We start from the raw sequence: 18,999 nt of genomic DNA on the forward strand, positions 1-18,999 counted from the left end.
ATTCAGACCTGTCATTTATTTGACCTAAGGGATCTCTGTTCACTGTAAATGTTCACGGCAGCATTCAGTGTCATAGCAACAGATTAGTTACAGTATTTAATTGAAAGTGACAACTCCAGTCCCTCACCAACAACACAGAGGATTTGTAGAARGCTCCTGATTGCTCCAATATGGTGGGGAAATTATTTATTTCTCATCTTGCTGCTGGTGACTAGGAAAATATATGTCTGTTCTCTRGAAGAAATGGAACAGTCTGGGTCTGCTACAGATAATTGTGCTGCTGGAGATGGATCAGCTAAGATCAAAGTGCTGTTCCACTCTTTATGTGCTCCTTACTTACTCCACGGCATCTTCTGAAGACTTTGGGCTCCTGGGTCTGATTCCAACAGAAAATCATTGCCTTCTTCCATTTAAGCTGGAAAATTTCTGTTGGCCCGCTRTGCTRTTTCCTACTCCAAAAGGATGYGTTGTGCTGGAAGGCTTTTGTGTTSTGCTCCAAAATGCTCTGCACTTCAGTTTTAAGGCACAGCCTGTGTCCTGCTCCTCACTGCTGTGARGAGCTTCAGCTCTGGGATGTTTGTGGGTGACAGCACAAGGGGAGGCTCTTCCTCTGCCACCCAGGTCCTCACATGTGCAAGGGTTTTAAGTTAACTCTTGTGCCTTGTACTCCAGTAGGAATAACTGTCCAACAGGCTCCTAAAACAGAACTTCAGAGCTGTAATGCACAAACTTCTTTTTAGATGGAAGAGAAGTTGCAGTAAATCTCATTTTGGGGCCAGGAAGAACTGCATTTAAAAGCCTCTTAGACTTAACACCTTTTCCTTTCTCAGAGAGGGACAAGACATCAGAACTGAGGATGAGAGGGGCAGAAATATTTCTGTGGATTTTCTTTTTTTTTTTTTTTTTTTTTTTTTTTTTTTTTTTTTTTTTTTTTTTTTTTTTTTTGGTGAAATGCAGCAGCAGAAGGCACATACAATTGTTTTACACAGGTCATCATCAGTTCCAGTCTTTTCTACTCTACCTGCCTACAAGTTATAGCATAACCTGCTGCATTTAATTCTAGTGAATTGAGTCACTGTATCAGCAGAARTAAAAATAGAAGCTAAACTATAAAATGAGCTATAAAAGAAGGAACTCTGAGACAAAGGGAAACAGTAGTGTGGCTGAGATGGAAGATTCATGGGTCCTTTTTAAGTCAGAGGCTGTGAAAATGTGTAGTGAGGGTGGCTCCATGCAGAATTGAATAACTGCATCAAAAAAAAAATACATTGTAAACTGGCAGAGAGCCAATGGTCTAAACTAATATTTTCCTTTTAAAAGAGATTATTGTTTTTCTTTAGGCAAACAGGACTAAGTAAATCTCATCTATCTGGACTTGAGCAAGCATTTTTTGARTACTGCATTGAAAGTCGCTGCTAAAGTGAAAAAGGGTAGAGATTAATAAATGTAAAGTGTGCCAGAAACTTCCTGGCAGGGAGACAATTGTGAAGTTTCTAGGAAAGGGAATAGTAAGTCAGAGAGCAGGCAGTGATGAAGTTCCTCAGGGTTTAGTTTCAGGGTCTAATCTCCCCTGTGAGATTCCACTCTATAGATTGGGATCAAAATATCCTTGAACGAAGATCTGGTTGGCTCCAAAAAACAGGTTTTCTTTTTCCAAATTACTTGTAACTATTAGTTTAAATGGCCTGTTTTAGTAGGTATGGATCAATATAAGAACTATAAACTATAAACACATCCTGTGGGAACTGATGGGATGTCAGTCAGCAGTTGTTGGTACCTCACAATCCTGTACAACTGGGGAAAAGGCAAAGGTTATTACCAGAGGGAAGAATTCRTGRGACTGGASAGGGMWTTTGGTTACTGCTTATCTAGARAGGTGTGCTCAGATCTCCTCAGCTCAGGAAAGATGGATTCAGCCTTGAGGAGCTATTAGTRTGTTCAGGAGCCAGAGACAGGTGATTGAAAACCGGGGTTTGGTTAATCTTGCAGGGTGCAGGTGGGAAGGGGAAATAATTCTGCTCTGTTAATAGATCAGAACAGCAGGAGGGAGGCAGGGGAACCACTSAAGCTGAAGGACAGAGGCAAAAATAAGAAATTATTATCAGCTTTTTAAGAGATGCATTCAAGACATCAGAAGATGTCTTGAAGCTGTCAGAGATATGAAGTACCAGGACAAGAGGTGAAGTGGTTCTGATGGAGACAAATAAACAGTGGTGGAGAGTCACCGGTCCTCTCTTAGCAGAGGTTTGTACTCTATGACCCTCTGGTCCCTGAGCATTTAAATAAAAAATCTCCTGTAGCATTCAGGAAAGGCTGCCACAGTGAAAGAGAATTGTATGAGCAAGAATATATAGGCAGCTTTACTCTACTACTGATAAATTTTTATCAGTGAAGTGAAGCATCATCTGCTTAACAGTATGTAACACATGAATTCAGARTATAATGCTGAGTATGTTGCTGAATGAATTAGAAATCAACAGGGAGTTTTGAAAGAAAGCAAGAAATTTATGTACAAAATCACTTTATCTTCCAGAAAGTCTGGTATTTTAAAGTAATGCTTAATGATGGTTTACACAAAGTTCATAGAGCATTCTTGTGAGTACTATGGTATTTTTGTTTGTTTTGTATTTTTTTTTAGTGAGAAATGAAGACAAAAGAGGCTTTAACTCATCTGCCCTAAAATGTTCAATAAAAAAAAACAAAAAAAAAACCACTTATCATACTTAATACCTCTTATTATGCTGAATTGTCATTTTCATTCCATCAGCATTTAACAAAGGATCATGGCCAAGCAGGAAAACACAATGATAATATTTTGCATCTTRGAGATGYGCCYTTTATGTATTTTTAGGAATCATAAYATTGAATCAAAGCAACAYATGAAAGTTATTTARAATGAATTATACTTCTTGAGGTTTTAAGGCTTCACTTTTGAATTATTTGTATTTTAAACTAGACCTGCTAGATGTGGGATTTGGTTGCAGAATTCTGGATGATCCCTAGAATTAAGAATGATCTGAGCTCTAGCCCTGAACATTGCCAGAGGAGATAATACTGCTCAACAAGTATTGGCTGCTGCTTTCAGGGAACTCTGCCACAGAAGTAAAGAAAAGCCTGAAGTGATTTCCACTGAGTGCTAAGGAAAATAAACCCTGGGGAGGGACAATTCCAACCATTATATGGCATTAAGCATCCCACACTGGATGGTGTTAATGGGACGAGGGAGGAACATGAAAGTGCTGAGTTGAACTCCTGAGCAGTCGCTCAGATTGTGAGCAGCAGAAACTGCACTGTGGGTTCCACCACACACTGACCTCAGCCTCCAGCTCTCTGCCCTGTCTCCAAAACCTCCGTGTGCAAATGACCAAAATCCCAGCACATTTATGGCCCACGTGTTTTTCTGTAACTCTGCAAAGGGTGTTTGAGCATTTCACGATGCAGGCTGTTTGTAAAGCCAGTGCCCTACAATTGCAGTGGCTGTGTTTGGCTGTCAGTGTGTCTCCAGTGTCCAGGGCTGGCAGCACAGGGTTCACATTCCAGAGATGCTGGTGATTCACTAGCTAATTACAATATCCCTGGGACTATTTATATTTGCCCRCTAAAACACGTGGTAGCATGAGAAAATTGGAGCGTCCAGGCTGATGAGCCGGCAGAGCGAGCGCGTTCGAGCCGTGTCTTTCTGGAGTAGAAGTGTGTTTGTGATGCCCGTGTGACAGGCATTGTGCTGTCCCTTTGCTCTTGGCAGTCTCCTTGGGAAGCCCCCGAGAGGCCAGGGCACAGTCTGTGAATAACTGCAGGGATTTGTGAAGGATCACTGCCTGGGGACAGTGGATGCACAGACACAGTGGTCACCAGCAAGGACTGCACATGTGCGGGGCTGGAGGAGCTGTTTGTGCAGACACCACGCTCTGCTCCCCTTCCTCGGGATTGTGCACACTCTGCAGGACTGGAATCTGCTGTGACATTTGTGAGAGATGGGCAGGGGATGGACCTTTGCTGTGCCATGCTTTGCTCTCGTGTTTTTCAGTGACCCATGGYCAGGCAATGCTGAATGGATAGGGCTCAGGGCTTCTTATTTCCTCCTCCTCCCACATTTTCTCTAGCAAGTCCCCTGGATAATGTGAAACTGGGCTGAGCTGAATCTGAAACTGAGTTCCTGACACACAGACATCTGGCAATAGCTGGTGTGACTCCTGAGAAGGAAACAGGGAAAGGAACAGCTGACCTGACCCTGTGGTCACAGGAGTTGTGAGCATCTCCTGTGAGCTGGAGAAGATGTCTGGGCTTGTGCTGTGAGGTGGATTTGTCCTCTGGGCTGGTGGGTGAGATTTCTGCAGTGCCGATGTCCTTATCGAGCTCCTGTTTTTTGATTTTTACGAGCCTATGGACAAGTCTTATGAAGAGCTGCTGAGGGAACTGGGGGTGTTTAACCTGGAGAAAAGGAGGCTCAGGAGGGACCTTATTGCTCTCTACAACTCCCTGAGAGGAGGGTGAGGGTCAATTTCTTATGGTGACAATTGACAGGACCAGAAGAAATGGCCTCAAGTTGTGCCAGGGGGAAGTTTTGGTTGGATATAAGGGAAAATTTCTTCCCTGAAAGGATGGTTAAGCATTGAAACAGGCTGCTCAGGGAATTGGTGGAATCACTGGGAGGATTTTAGAAACACATAGATGTGGTATTTGGGGGCATGGCTTGGTGATGAGCCTGGACTCAATGATCTTAGAGATCTTTTTCAACTTTAATGATTCTTTGATTCTGCAGATCTGCTGTGCAATAGTTAATGCTACAGCCCAGATCACTACACTTAAAAAGTCTTTGAAGTTTTTCAGAGGTTGACAAATGGTTGAYTCGTGTGCAAAGGCATTTTAATATCTAGTAACTCTAAAAAAAAATAAAAACAGGTCAAGCAGGCAAATAATTACCAATCTATCATCTGTGACTTGTGAGCACTGCCACTGCAGTCCTGTGGGCTGGCTCTAACCTGTGCCTGCTTGATGTCCAGATCCAATAGTTATCCAGCACGAGGACCATGGTTTCCTTAGGACTTGTTTGCCAAAGAATTTCCATTCTGCAGAAACAGAAATTGGTAAGTGGAAGTGTCCAGTCACCCCAACAGGGAGTAGGKAGTCACCAAAGTTTGCACCAGGATTAGGAGCCTGGAAATACTGGATTATCCACTAAAGTGTGCACAATCAATCTGACACCAACAGAGCTGGGATGAGTTCTTTGAATTAGAAAAATCACGTTTTTAATGAATCTTTTTTGTTAATATGGTCAGAGATGTAGGTGTTACACGAGGCTGTGAGTCTCAGTGGACTCCTGACACTCTGGATGACCTGACAGCATCAGGTCTGTGCTGGAGCAGGTAACTGGCTGAGCTGCCCAAAGACATCAGGAAATATGGAAAATGAGTGCTGAATTTACTTAAAAATGAGCTGCAGCAGGAAATAAACTGGTGACAGCTGAGCAGTCCCTGTGAAAGGCTTACCCTGGTCTGAATCCCAGCAGTGATGAATTCTGACATCTGCATTCACACAGAAGGTTTAACAAGGGTTAATCATGCACATGAAAGCACACATGAATTATGTGAATGCACCTGCATAAAAAAAAATAAAAATCTGTCTCTAAAGCATTTTTTTTAAAAAATCTATCTAGTAACATTTGCTTTCTCCCAGAAGTTAAACAAGCCAGGTCTTTTTCTTATTCCAGTGCATTTGAAATTGATGAACAGGAAATAAATTCAATTTTGACTGTTCATAGCCCAAGAAGCAGCCAATCCTTTGGCTATGAAAAGACCAATAGGTTGTCTAACTGTGATATACTTTCAGATATTTCTCAGCCTAAATATTTTAGAGTCATTCTCCTTCAGGAACCATCCCATGGATTTTTCACCGGTGCRAGCTTTCTGTTTATTGTGCACACATGATGGGATGAAGGCAAATATAGAATCTTAACAAACTTCTCCTAATTCTTGGAGTTAAATTAATCTGTCTGATGAGAATTCTCTCTGATGACAGCTATGGCCACATTTTGGGGTACTGGCAGATCCAATCTGTTTTGTAGTGATCACCTGGCATAAGCAACCATGACAGTCCTTTAAAAGTAGTCCCTACCTGCTTTCATATCAGGCCTTGTTCTTCACACCTAAAATTAATGAGAATATTTTTAATTTTTAAGAATAGGTTATTGGTCGAGTTTTCCTATAGCCCAGACAGCATTACAAGGAGGATTTAGCAAGTCTCAGTAACATGTTTTTCCTTATATATATTTTCATACCTTAAAAACAACTTTAAAACTTTTACCTGAAAACACTGCTTGCTTGTACAGAGGTCCTCTCCATTGCTATCCCAAGGGATGACTTTCCAGATGTGCCATTTTGTGGCTTTCTGGGGGAACACAGAGCCCCTTGGTACCTGAGGAACTCAAAAGAGGCCTTCAAAACAGAGGAACTAATTAAAACYAGAACCTAAAAAAAAAACAGTCTCAGGTAAATTCAGCTGGTTCAAGCCYATCTGGCCCACAAGGACATCAAAGGAATAATGAACTTCTGTTTAATCTTGTAAATCACTGGAGCAGGAAAGGAGCTGAAAGAGGGCCCATGGCAGCAAGCCGAGTGTCCACCACAGAGAAAATGGAGATGACTTCAACACAAGAAAAGCTTTCAGTAATGAGGCAAAGAGTTCAGTGTCAAAACCAGCTTTCAGTGTCGTTCAATATGCCACTTGGAACTGTTTGAAAACTGAGAGGCAAAAGGGTAAGAGAGATCCAGGGGACTGATGTAGATAAACAGAGCAATGCATCACATAAAGTGGTGTGTTATTAACATGGGATCAGGCGTTGAAAGGTGCTGCCTCAGAGGCAGCTGCTGGATACAGGAATTTATTTCCTGTTTTTACAGCRGGCTGGGGGTTAGATTACAGCAGCCTTTACACAAAGTGTGGTGGCTAGAATTGTGTATTCACTTGCTTCTGTTTTTTAATCTGTATCTTTGGCCTAATTTTGTTACTGGTTTATGTTCGTTTTATCTTTCCTGAAGTGTTATCATTCCCTTCCTGTGCAAGGGTTCCAAGTGCTGTTTGTCACCTGTTTTGACTGTAACTTTAGACTGATGTTTCAGAAACAGTGGCCCCATATTTTGACCCTGCTCACCTGCCTCGCTGCCTGTGGAAGATTGCTCCTTTYTGAAGTATGACTCCATTATATACCTCAAATAAAGTTTCTGCTCCTCATAATCCCAAATGTGGTTTGGTGCTTGAGCTGAGGTCAAGCTCCTTTTGTGCTCTGTTTGGGACTTTTGTGGCTTGTGCCTTTCCTGGGGCCAAGGAAAAATCAAATTTGTGTCTTCCAGTGCTGTGAGGCAGAGGAGGCAAACCAGGGTCAGTAAATAAACAGCCTGGGTGGTGGCATCATGTCCCAGGGGTAAATCTGATATATAATTTCTATTAAATTGAGACCATCTAAAATGTTCTGTAAGGTGCCTTAGTGACTATGACCTCAAAGGTAGTAGGCTTGTTGGTGTAAGACCTGTTCCATGTGCTTCAGCTAAACCTCGTCATTAACTGAGATCTCAGCTGTTCTCCCTGCTGGAATCTGGGGATCTGGTGAAAAGAAAGTCAGGTCAGCATCAAGTGCTGCTTGAATCCCAGCTGGAACATCARTGGAAACAAAGGTTAATAGCAAGAACCTCCTTAAAGCACTCCTGAGGCCCTTAATCTATAGACTTTGGAAAGTTTTATAGTTCAAAAATTCCCTTGCAGGCTTCTTGCAAAATTTAGCCTACTAATTTTTTTAATGACCTGTTTAACCCATTTAGTCATCACTGCAGGGCTCCTTCCAGGGCTTGTGGGCAGCCAATAAATTCTGGTTTGTTCCTCCAGAGGTGTAGTCTTTAATGGTTTGGGAAAAAGTCRGGGAACCACTGCTGACTGATGATGCTAAAAAAAAACTGCTGGGAGAGCTGAATGTGGGGTGAATTACCCATGCAAAAATAAGCTGCTCTTTTTTCCATTTTTGCTGGAGAGGTGGAACACAGTGAAATAAACAGGGCAAGAAAACAGAACTCCTATCCTTCAAAAGTCTTTGGAAATAATTTCTTCTGACAGCCAGAGATAGTTGGAAAAAATTATTCCAGAAAACTATTTTCTTTCAACCCCCCTTTTACAAATATTTGCAATGCACAGATTAACAGTATGAGTTGCAAGACTCATCTGCCTGCATTTGTGCAATGGATTTGTCACCGCTGCATGACATGCTTGTCTCTAAATTGGACCAAGGGATAAGGAGTTGCATGGGTTGGCACTCAAACTGTCATGGGCAATGGCTCKATGTCTGACTGGAAACGAGTGGTATCCCTTGGGGCTGGTATTGGGGCTGACAGTGTTTGACGTTTTTTGGGTTACATGGACAATGGGATTGAGGCACCCTCAGCAAGTTTGTCAAGCACACCAAGATGTGAGTGCAGCCTCACAAGGGAAGGAAGGGATGGCAGCCAGAGGGACCTGGACAGGGTGGAGAGGTGGGGCTGTGAAAACCTCATGAAATTCAGCAAGGCCCAGTAGGAGTTSCTGCACATGAGTCAGAGCAATCCCAAGACCAAATCCAGGCAGAGAATGTATTGATTGCAGCCCTGAGGAGAAGGATTTGGGGGTGCAGGTGAAGGAGCAGCTCAACATGTCTCTGCAATGTCCACTTGCATCCCAAAAAGCCAATCACGTCCAGGGCTGCACCCACAACYCTGTGGGCAGCAGGTGGAGGGAGGTGATTCCACTCCTCTGTTCTGCCTGTTCTACCACCCTGAAGCACTGCATCCAGCTCTGGGGGACCCAGCATAACAAGGATGTGGAATTGTTGAAGGAAGTCCAGAGGAGGCCACAAGGATGCCCAGAGGGCTGGAGCACTTCTGCTGTGAGGACAGACAGAGATTTGGGGATGCTCAGCCTGCAGAAGAGAGGGGTCCAAGGACACCTTCTTGCCCCCTTCACTTAAAGGAGGCCCACAGGAAAGCTGGAGAGAGACATTTTAAAAATGTCGTGTGGTGACCAGACAATGTCTGTGGTGACCAGACAAAGGAAAATGGTTTCAAACAGAAAGGGAGGAGGTTTAGATTAGACGTGGCTGAAGATCCTTGTAGATAGAAACTTCAGTGAGCTCTTAAAAATATGCCTAAAATTTGATACTCTCAGCTCTTGGTAATATTTCCTTTCCCATGGAGGAAGAAAGTTCAGGAGCAGCAAAAATACTGTAGCAGATGATGGCTGCTATAACAATAACAGCAACACATGCCAAATAAAGTAATAGGTCTCTCCTTTGGGATTTGGACACTTCTACTCCAAGCCCTGAATTGAGACACATCTTGGCTGTCCAAAAGTAGATGCTTCCAGCATAAAATACTGTGGAAGACAAAGATTCCAAATGTTTGGAGACAGGAGAAGAAAAAAATTACCCTTGTCAACACTCTAGTTTCTTATAACTAATTGTCAGATGTATATCATTAAATACACCATGTAACTTTACATATGGCATGATAGGATGTTTATTTCTCTTATTTTTTTTTTTTTAAGAGTATATATTAGCACAGAAAGTAACTAAGGTAACAAAAACAGTGGCAATAACCTTGCAGACCACACTGGAGGAATTAAAAGGGACACTGAGGGCATACAGGCTTCTCCGTGTGAGCTCAATCTGGGAAAGCTTAACTTTCAAGAGTGCAGAGATGTTAGACAGGAACATGTATTTGCTGATAGGCTCCCAGGTGTTACTGCTTTTGAAAAGAATTTCTACACAGCTCTGGTGTGCAGTAAAGTTTAATGCCATTGACGATGCTCCAGTAAAAGCARTGTGTGCTGTGTTACCACAGGCTGTGTAGATTGCTGCTTTCAGAAGTGTCTGTGAACCAGTAGGTGATGACAACCTCGCTGATCTTGACTGTGGGTGATATTTCAACAATGCATGGAGAAGGCTGATAGTTCAGCTGGGAGTTTGAGCAAGACCAGAGTAAGGAGTGTTTCCTGCAAAAGCTGCTTTGTTTGGTATTAGCACTTGCATTTGGTGATCCACTGCATCACTGGCTATGATGTCCAGTGCCTTTCCTGATTCCTTTCTCAACAACTTTCCACATTCCTCTCCAGGTTGTTATCTCACCAAAAAAATTTCACAATTAGAGGCAGCCCAGTGTTCCYTTTGTGAATGTTTTCTTGGGATCCTTGGGAACGCAAAGGAAGAGACATTTTTCAGAAACATCTTTGGGCAAAACAAGAAGTCAATAGCTCTGTCCTGCTTTTAGAAGCCTTCCCTAATGTTCTCACTGCTGTGTTTTCTGGCTATTTTAAACTTATCTTTGTTGTTCCGTTTTTCTGGCTTTGGGTGCTGCTTTTATTTTGTGGGGTTTTTTTCGCCCCTGAAGAAAGAAGAGTCAGGAAAATCTCAACATACACGTGAGCTTCCACCATGCTGCCCATATCAGATCCTCAGTGGAGCCAGGCAGAAATCCAGCTCATACTCAGGGCAACCAACCATGACCCCTTTAGTCGGGTCTTTGGGTAATTATCTTGAAAMAAAGGTTATAGGATCACCCTTTGGCCATGCTTTAAGTTCCTGGGTGGCAGTGTGGACATTTGTCCTGTAAAAGAGAATCCAGCTGCACATTGCAGTTAGATGATGCATGAATTGTCCAGTGCCAAGTTTTGCCATCTTCCCCTGTAACAGAAAGGTCTGGGTGTGTTTTCTGATTCTGGAAAACAGGCTGCTTCCTGGAACGGGGTTATAACTCTAAAGTAGTGAGACATTCGGCTGATTTGATCAGCAGAGCAGCGCATAAGAAATTACTTTTCAAGCCAAGTATGCTGTTACAAATCTGAGCTTCTCTTTCAGCTGACTATTTTAATTTTAATATGGACTAGGGTCTGCTGCTTTTCAGGAGATGTAATCATGTTAGAGAGTTTCAGTGGCCCCATATTGTTTTAGAAGCTCTAATGAAATAAGAGGCTTAAGATCAAAGAGCATCTTATTAAATGCCATGTTTATGGCATTACTGATTAAGCAGTTTATGASCCAACTGGGAAACCACACCTGCCCTGCCACACAAAAAGCCACTTTTGAAATCAAAGCAACTGAGAACAGGAAAATCCTAACCTTTCACTCGGTGCCTGATCATGGTGCAGTAGGTAACAGCACCTTTGTCCTGCTAATTTAGACAGGTCTGTTCTTTCCTGTCCTTGTAGACAGGACTGGGAATAGTGTGCAATCTCATTTTCCATGTCACTGACAATATGGTGCCTCTTGGTGGTGGAAAAGCCAAAGAACAGACTGTATTTCTGCTGTAACCCCAGCACAGAAATGCTGTACAACACATCTGGCTGCTTGGGGAAAGATCTCAGTGGGCAATTTTTACTGCAGTTATTGCACAAACACTGCCAGGAAATGTCCTGGGCAAATGCTGCATAAATGGTCACAGCATTGCTTATTAATATTGTCATTCAAGATTAAAAAAATCAAAATTAAAATCTTCATACTGTCTCGCTCACAAACCCAGTTACATTCCTAAAAGCAAAGGAACATAATCCATGCAAAGTGCTTTCAGGCAGACAAAGTGAACAAAATGATAGTAATAATAGTAGTAATATTAGCACTAATAGTAGTAATACTTGTAGTAGCGGTAATAGTAATGGTAATAGTATAAGTGCTTGTCCTTCAGCTGAAACAATCTTGGAAGTTACTTTAAATCACAAATTCATTTRGATGTTTGCCTGGGTGTTTTATTTCCAGTTCCACTTGGATAATCTGCCTTGACTGCTTTTTCAGCTCAAATAACAATATTTTGGGTTTGTCTGTTTCTTCTCCACGAGAGATTTTGAATCATAGCTGGTTAATCAAGCTGATAGCTGAATTAAAAAATCTGAAGTCTTTATTTGATCCTGATAGCAAATGAGGCAATGTAAATATAAGTTATGTATGATTTATTAATATTTTCATCCTCTTTACCTCTGTTTTATTCACTACACAAAATTGATAGCATTCTCTGTAAGCCGAATACATCTCAGACAACTTCAGTACTGTGAAAATTCCTGTCTGTGTGAGCTCCTTTCCTGCTGAATGGAAGGAGGCACTTCCAGGTAGGGGTTCAGTAGCTCAGTCTGAGGCAGATGTGATGAGATGACTGAGAGACTCCTCAATTTCTCTGCTGGCTCACAGGGAAACTGGGACAACCAGCATCCATCCTATGTCTCCTTTTCAGACAGCTAAAATTAGGTGAGAAACATCTCATCCTTGGCATAGTTCTTAACTTTTCATGGTATGACCTGATGACCAAATTTTCTGTAATTTTATATAAATCCTTCAGCCTTTACCTCCAAGGGCTTTGGTTTGAAGTGGAGAATCCAACAGTGGAGGTTATCTCACCAGCAGGCAATATCTGAATTTGACACAGAACAAATTAAAATTAATGAGATTAAAATAAAAAACCCTTGGCTTTTGACTGTGGACAATGACMCACCTAAGGACTTAACTTTACCCTGGAACTACAATACATCTTTCAAAGAGCCATCTTCATTCATCATTAAATTAAAAATAAAGAAAATTTTGATTTGCCAATCCATAGTCTGAATAAAAGAAAAAAAAAAAGAACAACCTGTTATGATTTACTTTTGTGCTTTATCCACTCCTAAATGTAAATGTGATTATGTTGTGAGAGTGTGACTTATTTTCATTACACCRAGTTCTGTTTACAAAGTGGTTTTGATAACCTTGTTCATATTTCACGGTGTTATTTAGGCTCTTGAAACTGCATTTTGATAGGAAATTTGGGGAAAGAAAAAGACGAGACTGATTGAATTGTACTCTTGTTTCCCCTGGGAAAGCATACCAGTGTGCACAGCTTCAGAGCTGCTCATGATTTGAACCTTTGTTTGAATTRTCAGAGAAAATGAGAGCAGCTTTGGGTCTGAGCAAAAGCTGGGAAAATTTAGCAGGAAATTCTTGTGGCTGTGTCCTGTACTTGTGTATTTTAGCAGTGGAGTTTTACCTCACCACGCACAGCTCTTCTCCCGTGGATGCTCAGCAATTCCCTTCCCATCCAACGCCGAGTTCCTGCCAGCAGCTCCATTCCTGTGGCTGGTGGGGATGAGGGATGTGTGCTGCCATGAGCTSTATGGACAGGTCCTGCTGCTGTTTGTGACAGCCAGGAGGGAGCTCTCATGTTCTGCTGGGCTCTATTTTCCCCTGATTTACGGCTGCAGCCGTGCCTGATTGCGGTGTATCGCTGGAGCTGCTGCAGAGGTGATTGTGAGGTGCAGCCATGAGGCCCTGGGGTGCCTTAACTGCTTTATTTGCCCTCCTGAATGACCAATAACAGCTGAAAATGGAGTGGACAGCAGGGAAAAGCYGTTGACAGCCAAGAAAGTTACTGTAATACTAAAAGTCTCAACTTGGCACCAGACAGCCRTTTCTGTCTTTGCAAACAATTAAGATTATATTTCCTCAGGAAAAGCAATTTCTTCAGAAAAACATCCAGAACATGATGGAAGCTTTTTGTTTTATTTGCTATTTGCTATCTTGATTTGCCTGGGTACTGGTCCCAGTACACTGGGTTTTTTTTGCACCTGTTTATTCATGTAAATGTGAAGATAATATCATTAGGTTGGTGGTTTTCCTATTGAAGCTATTTTCAAGCTCTGCAATGCCTTTCAGCCTGAAAGGCTCACGAGGGCAGCTAAGAAACCCAAGAATCTTTGTGCTTAAGTTCATCACATAAAAATGTTTATCTGTCCTAGAAAAGTTTTAATAGCTCASAAACTGAACAAAGTTGAAAGAACTGCCATAGTTCTTTCATTTAAAGAAGTAGTGCTTTCATTTAAAATCAATTAATCCAAATAAGCTACACTTATGTCATCAGGTTTTTGTGCTAGAATTACAAACCCAGGAGTTAATATGTGTAATTGTGCATGTGTGAGGTGCAGAAGATGTTGGAATGACCCAAATGAAAGAAAAAACTCATATTCTCTGCTCAGTTGCTCACAACCTGCTTTTTACAGTGCCTTTGTCTCTAACTCCAYGGTGTGTTTGCCTCTGGGAGGGGCTGACAGTTTGGATTTGCATCCTGTGGAGCCAGTTTGGAGCTAAAAGCAGGATGCTTGTATCCACACAGTTCTGCACCTCCAGGAATTGGCTCCATTTGTGGCATCATTGCACCCCTGCTGTCCCTCTCAGGGTTTGGCAGCTGAGACTTCATGTCCAAAACCATGGGCTCATCATGGCTGGGACCACGTTGATTCTGGGGCTGTGCAGACTCACTTGTGTGGTTTATGACTGATCTAATAAGAGCTGGTTAGAACGAAGTCAGAGGCTTTCGCAAATGTCTTTAGTCAGGATTAATAGTTCATGATAATGGTAAGTTGATCAGACTAAGTCATATTAAAATGAAATGAAAAGTGTATGTGGTCAAACTTCTTGGACAAGTAGTTCTCAATAAAGACCTGGACCATTGGAGTGGATACAGTGGAATTYCCTGAAAATGAYKGCTGGAGCACCTCKGCTGTGAAGAAATTTTGAGAAAGTTGGCGATGTTCAGCTTGGAGGAGCAAAGACTCCTGACGGACTTTCTCGTAACCTTTTAGTACATAAAAGGACCTTGGAAGAATGAAAAAGGCCTTTTATCAAGGTCTGTAGTGACAGAATAAGGGGAAGCAGTTTTAAACTGAAAGAGGGTAGATTTAGACTGGAGATTAAAAATTAAATTTTTACAGTGAGGGTGAGGAGGCACTGGGCCAGGTTGCCCAGAGGAGCTGTGGACTGCCCATTCCTGGAAGTGTTCAAGATCMGGTTGGATAGGGCCTTAAGCAACCTGGGATAGTGGAAAGTGTCCCTGCCCTTGGCAGAGGGATTGGAATGAGATGATCTTTGAAGGTCCCTTCCCACCCAGAACATTCTCTGTTTTCCATTATTCTGTGAATAAGTGTTTCAGTCTTCACTTGTGCATTCCTCTGCATGGGGGTTTAATGAATTACACAGCATTTTCAGGATGCAAACATTGGCTACTGATTTCTGGAAAGCTCTGTTCAAGCCTGTGACAACTTGAAGACTGAGAGGATTAGACCATATCAGAATTTTGTTCTGGCTTTTCCCAACAAGAACAAGGCTCGTTTCTGAAATGCTGCTTTTTTTTTTGGGCTAAGATATGTGTGTAAGTACAGTTGGAGCCATGTCTCACTGCCTGATTAATGTCTTTTATTTATATTTCTGTAATGGATAGGATTTGACCTGATGGATTCGTTCAGCGTGAAGCAGATTTTTGGAATGAAAGAAGATGGGATTCAGAGTGCTTATGTACGGCTTGGAAGCTTTCCTGTTGTTCAGAAAACTGAGTGAGTACTCTGATTTTTCACTTTATTTTCATCTGAACCTCTACTTTACATTACTTGCTTCCTCTAGGTTGACCCTTTAGTGATTATCTCATACCTACAGGTATATTTCTGGTATATTTCTGTTTTGAGCAGCTCTTTCAGTTCGGCTGGCACAGAATATGCACAACGTGGTTGAGAGACTCAGCACTWACTCCAGGCTCCATCCTGGTAGAATATGAGCTGTGTTTGATGTATCTCAGCGGCTCTGAGAGGCAAGATCAAGATATTCACAAAAGAATTTAGGGCTTCACAAATAGCTTCTAAAAGGAGTATTTGGTAGCGCTTGCACTGAGATGGAAATTTGCCAAAAACAAGTTGCTGGTAGATGTTACCAGTTAAAAAATATGGGTTCTGGCCTTGTGAAAGAATGAGCAGTTTTTAATCCTGTGTYAACATGGATTCAGCCCTCAGAGTCTTTTATGACCTAAGGCAGCCAGTTGTGTCTGAATCTATTACAAGTGTTCCTCTGGGGCTGTCACCTGAGCTGTGCCAGCATTAGCCTTGAAAAGAGTGAGTGCATAATTTCACTGAGTAACTAAGAGCCATAGATTGAATTGTCATCATTAACATTTTTGCAGTAAATTTCTGTGTGCTGGTTTGAACTTCAGCTTAAAAAAAATCAATATTAATTCTTTTCCTTCTTATGGATGAGGGCTGTTATTTTTTATTCTGTTTTTAGCTCTTTTATTCATCTCACTGCATTTTGGAGATTGTCCTATGGCTTGAATTTGTTTGATTTCATGACAATTTTTTTCACCCTGGAAAAAAAAAGGATTGATTTGCCCTTTTCCCCTCCCCCTCTTTCTCTATATTARTACACAGTTTATTTTTWAAAAAGTAAAAATATGATATACTGACAAGAAAACTGCTCACGAGTCTATAAATTATATTGAGTCTAAGAGTAAGTAAAGTCATGATCGATCATCTGATTCAACACAGGCAAGTGAAAACATCTAAGGCTTGGTATATACATAACTGGCCTGAGTGTGGATGGAAATAAACCTAAACCTATTTCATTTGGATGGGAATAAACCTATTTAATTTGTCTTGCTGTGTTCTCTGGGTTCTGGGTGATGCTATGAGAAATAGTGCAATCCTTGGAGCATAAGCAGGAACTGTCAAGTATGAGATGATAAACCTCAAATGTTGCAGCTCAGTCACCACTGCTGCTGTGTCCAGTCTTAGTTTCCATTAATTCAGTAAGTARAAATGGAGTGAATGAAAGTTTGAAGTGCTGTGAAGAAAGGATAGTGAGAAATTCAAGAACTGCAGTGTAAACAGGTAAAATTAAGAAGGGGTTAACAACTCTGGGAGTTAAGAACCTTGGGAAATCAAAGTTTGGTAAAGGGTCTTTGACTAAGGGTCATGGTAGACTGAAAGTGGCTACTTGACATCAAAAACCATCAGGGAAGAAAGGCTGAGTGTAATTAACCACTGAAGAAAGTTAGCACAGATTACAGAGAGTTGTCCATTTGAATCCCTTTTCCAAAGTAAGGGTTGAAGCACTTTGTTGTTGCTGTTTCTGTTGTTGTTTTTGCAGAAAGACTGAGGGAGTGAAGCCAGACCAGCCAGCTATGACGGCTTTCCATCTGCTCAGATTGCACCCATTTGTTTCTTGTCGCTGTTGTCTTTAAAATAACCAGAATATTTTATCACTCAGGACAATTAGAAGTAAAACATCCTTAATTAGCAGATTGAAATGAGTAARATTCCTTTTGAATGATTCTGAAACATGGAATTAAAAGAGGACTTTTACATTTTCAGCCTTTTGTATTGTAACTTCCACACTCCTGTCATTTGGGAATGAACCCAAATGGATATAACACCATGGAAGGTGTTTGCATATTTGGTTCATTTTAGAATTTGTGTGCCAGGACTCTGAGATGCTGCATGTAGGGTCATTGCTCACAGAAAATGAAATCTTGTAAAGCTGCACAAAGCCGATAACTGGAATAATAAACCAAACAAAAACATCTGTCGTGGCTCACAGATAACCTCCAGCAATGTTTAGCAACTGATAGCAACAGCTCATAATTAGATACAAAATCATTAACTGACTAATATATGTAATTCACTTTATTATCTGCTTAAAGGATTTGTGTCCTTTTATACAAGCAATAGTAGTTTTACAAAGTGCCAGATTAGCTGTCTGGGAAATGTGCCTGCTCATCTTCTGATCTGCAACCTACAACTTCCAACCTTCTTCCTCTTTGTGACGAGGCATCATCTTTGAGCAAGCAAACCCAGCAGCCAGAGTCTGGCTGCAGTCTGTGGCCTGATCACTGAGGGGCTGACAGGTCTCTGCAGCTGGCTGAGGGCTGGTCCCAAAATCTGGCTGTGGCTGGTCCCAAAATCTGGCTGAGGGCTGGTCCCAAAATCTGGCCCCACTCCTCATGTAACTGGGACTGTTTGTTCATGGCTCCTCAGTGGATATTCTGGCCAAAACTGTACTCCAGAGTTCTTCTTTTGAGTGCTCAGGCTTGTTTCTCATTACTGGTGTCTTGCCTAATCTAATGCCAAGGTTTTGGCTCACTCTTTTTTCGGTTTACCCTCTGTTATCTCTTAGTCCTGACTCCAGGATCTTCCTACTGCCCATGTCCATCCCCCAGTTTTCTCTTGCCTGGTCTGGTTCCAGCCTGACTCTGTCATGATCTTGGCTACCACCTCACGAAATTACCTGATGTTTGGCCAAGCTTCTGGTCACGATCTATTTGCTCTTTGTATCGGGGCAATGTTTTCTTGGCTGGTTTCAGAGTTGGGTTGTTTAGGGCATGTCTACCTTGCTGTGTTTTTCTGGGGACTGTGTCTCCTGACATCAGCTTTGACTTCAGTCACCTGTCTTAGGTTTCTCCATGACATCCTGCCCTGCTGTTGTCATTTGTCTCCTGCCAGAGAAGAAATTGTACAAAAAGCCACCCAAAATTCCTACGCTGAACATGGAACCTTTTGAAAGAAAGCTTCCTTGTTTTTTACTTTTCCCAAAAAAAAAATTATTTCATATGAAGCACAGCAGAGATAACTAAGCTTGTTCAGCTCAAAGGAGGGAAGACTCAGGGAAGTAGGATCTTATCCATGTGTGTAAAAAAACTGATAGGGAGGAAACAAAGAAGACAGACCCAGAATCTTCTCAATCATATTCATTGACAGGACAAGAAGGAATGGGAGCAATTTAAATCCATGGAATTGAAACACAAGGAAAGCTTCCTTTAGATGAGATGATCTCAAGAGGTCCCTTGCTGTCTCCTGTTTCTAATAAGGCAAAGGATATAAAGCATGACTGAAGTGGAATGACTGAAGGCTTTTTTGGTCTTGTACAGAGTGAAGGACTGTAGGGAGAGCTGGGAAACACAGAAAAGGCTGCACAAAGRAGAGGACAACAACTTGTTCACATGGCTCCTAGTGGAAAAAAAGTAGTTTTGGGAAAATTAAACTGCAGCAAGTGAGATTTAGGATAGTTTTTTTACAGCATGTAGGACAGTCAATGATAGGAAAGAATTACTTAGTGAGGTTGTAGCTWTTTTACCACTGAGATTTCTGAAGCAGAAGCCAAAAAGATGTCTGCCAAGACTGTATGGGTGAGCTCTCTGTTGCAAAAACTCTCCT

The 18,999-nt window shown here is 41.7% G+C and overlaps 1 protein-coding gene across 1 annotated transcript in view; it reads left to right on the forward strand.

Annotated features, from left to right (window-relative positions):
• Window positions 1–18,999, forward strand: part of COL22A1 (collagen type XXII alpha 1 chain) — a 191,134-nt gene that overhangs the window by 39,585 nt on the left and 132,550 nt on the right. The window contains exon 4 of the mRNA XM_057369171.1: window positions 15,246–15,357. Within this exon, the coding sequence (XP_057225154.1) occupies window positions 15,246–15,357 (112 nt within the window). The remainder of the gene's footprint in view (window positions 1–15,245; window positions 15,358–18,999) is intronic.

This window comes from Malurus melanocephalus, unplaced genomic scaffold, assembly GCF_030028575.1.
Source record: "Malurus melanocephalus ecotype Western Australia unplaced genomic scaffold, MMel_1.1 scaffold_104, whole genome shotgun sequence".
Lineage (NCBI taxonomy): Eukaryota > Metazoa > Chordata > Aves > Passeriformes > Maluridae > Malurus > Malurus melanocephalus.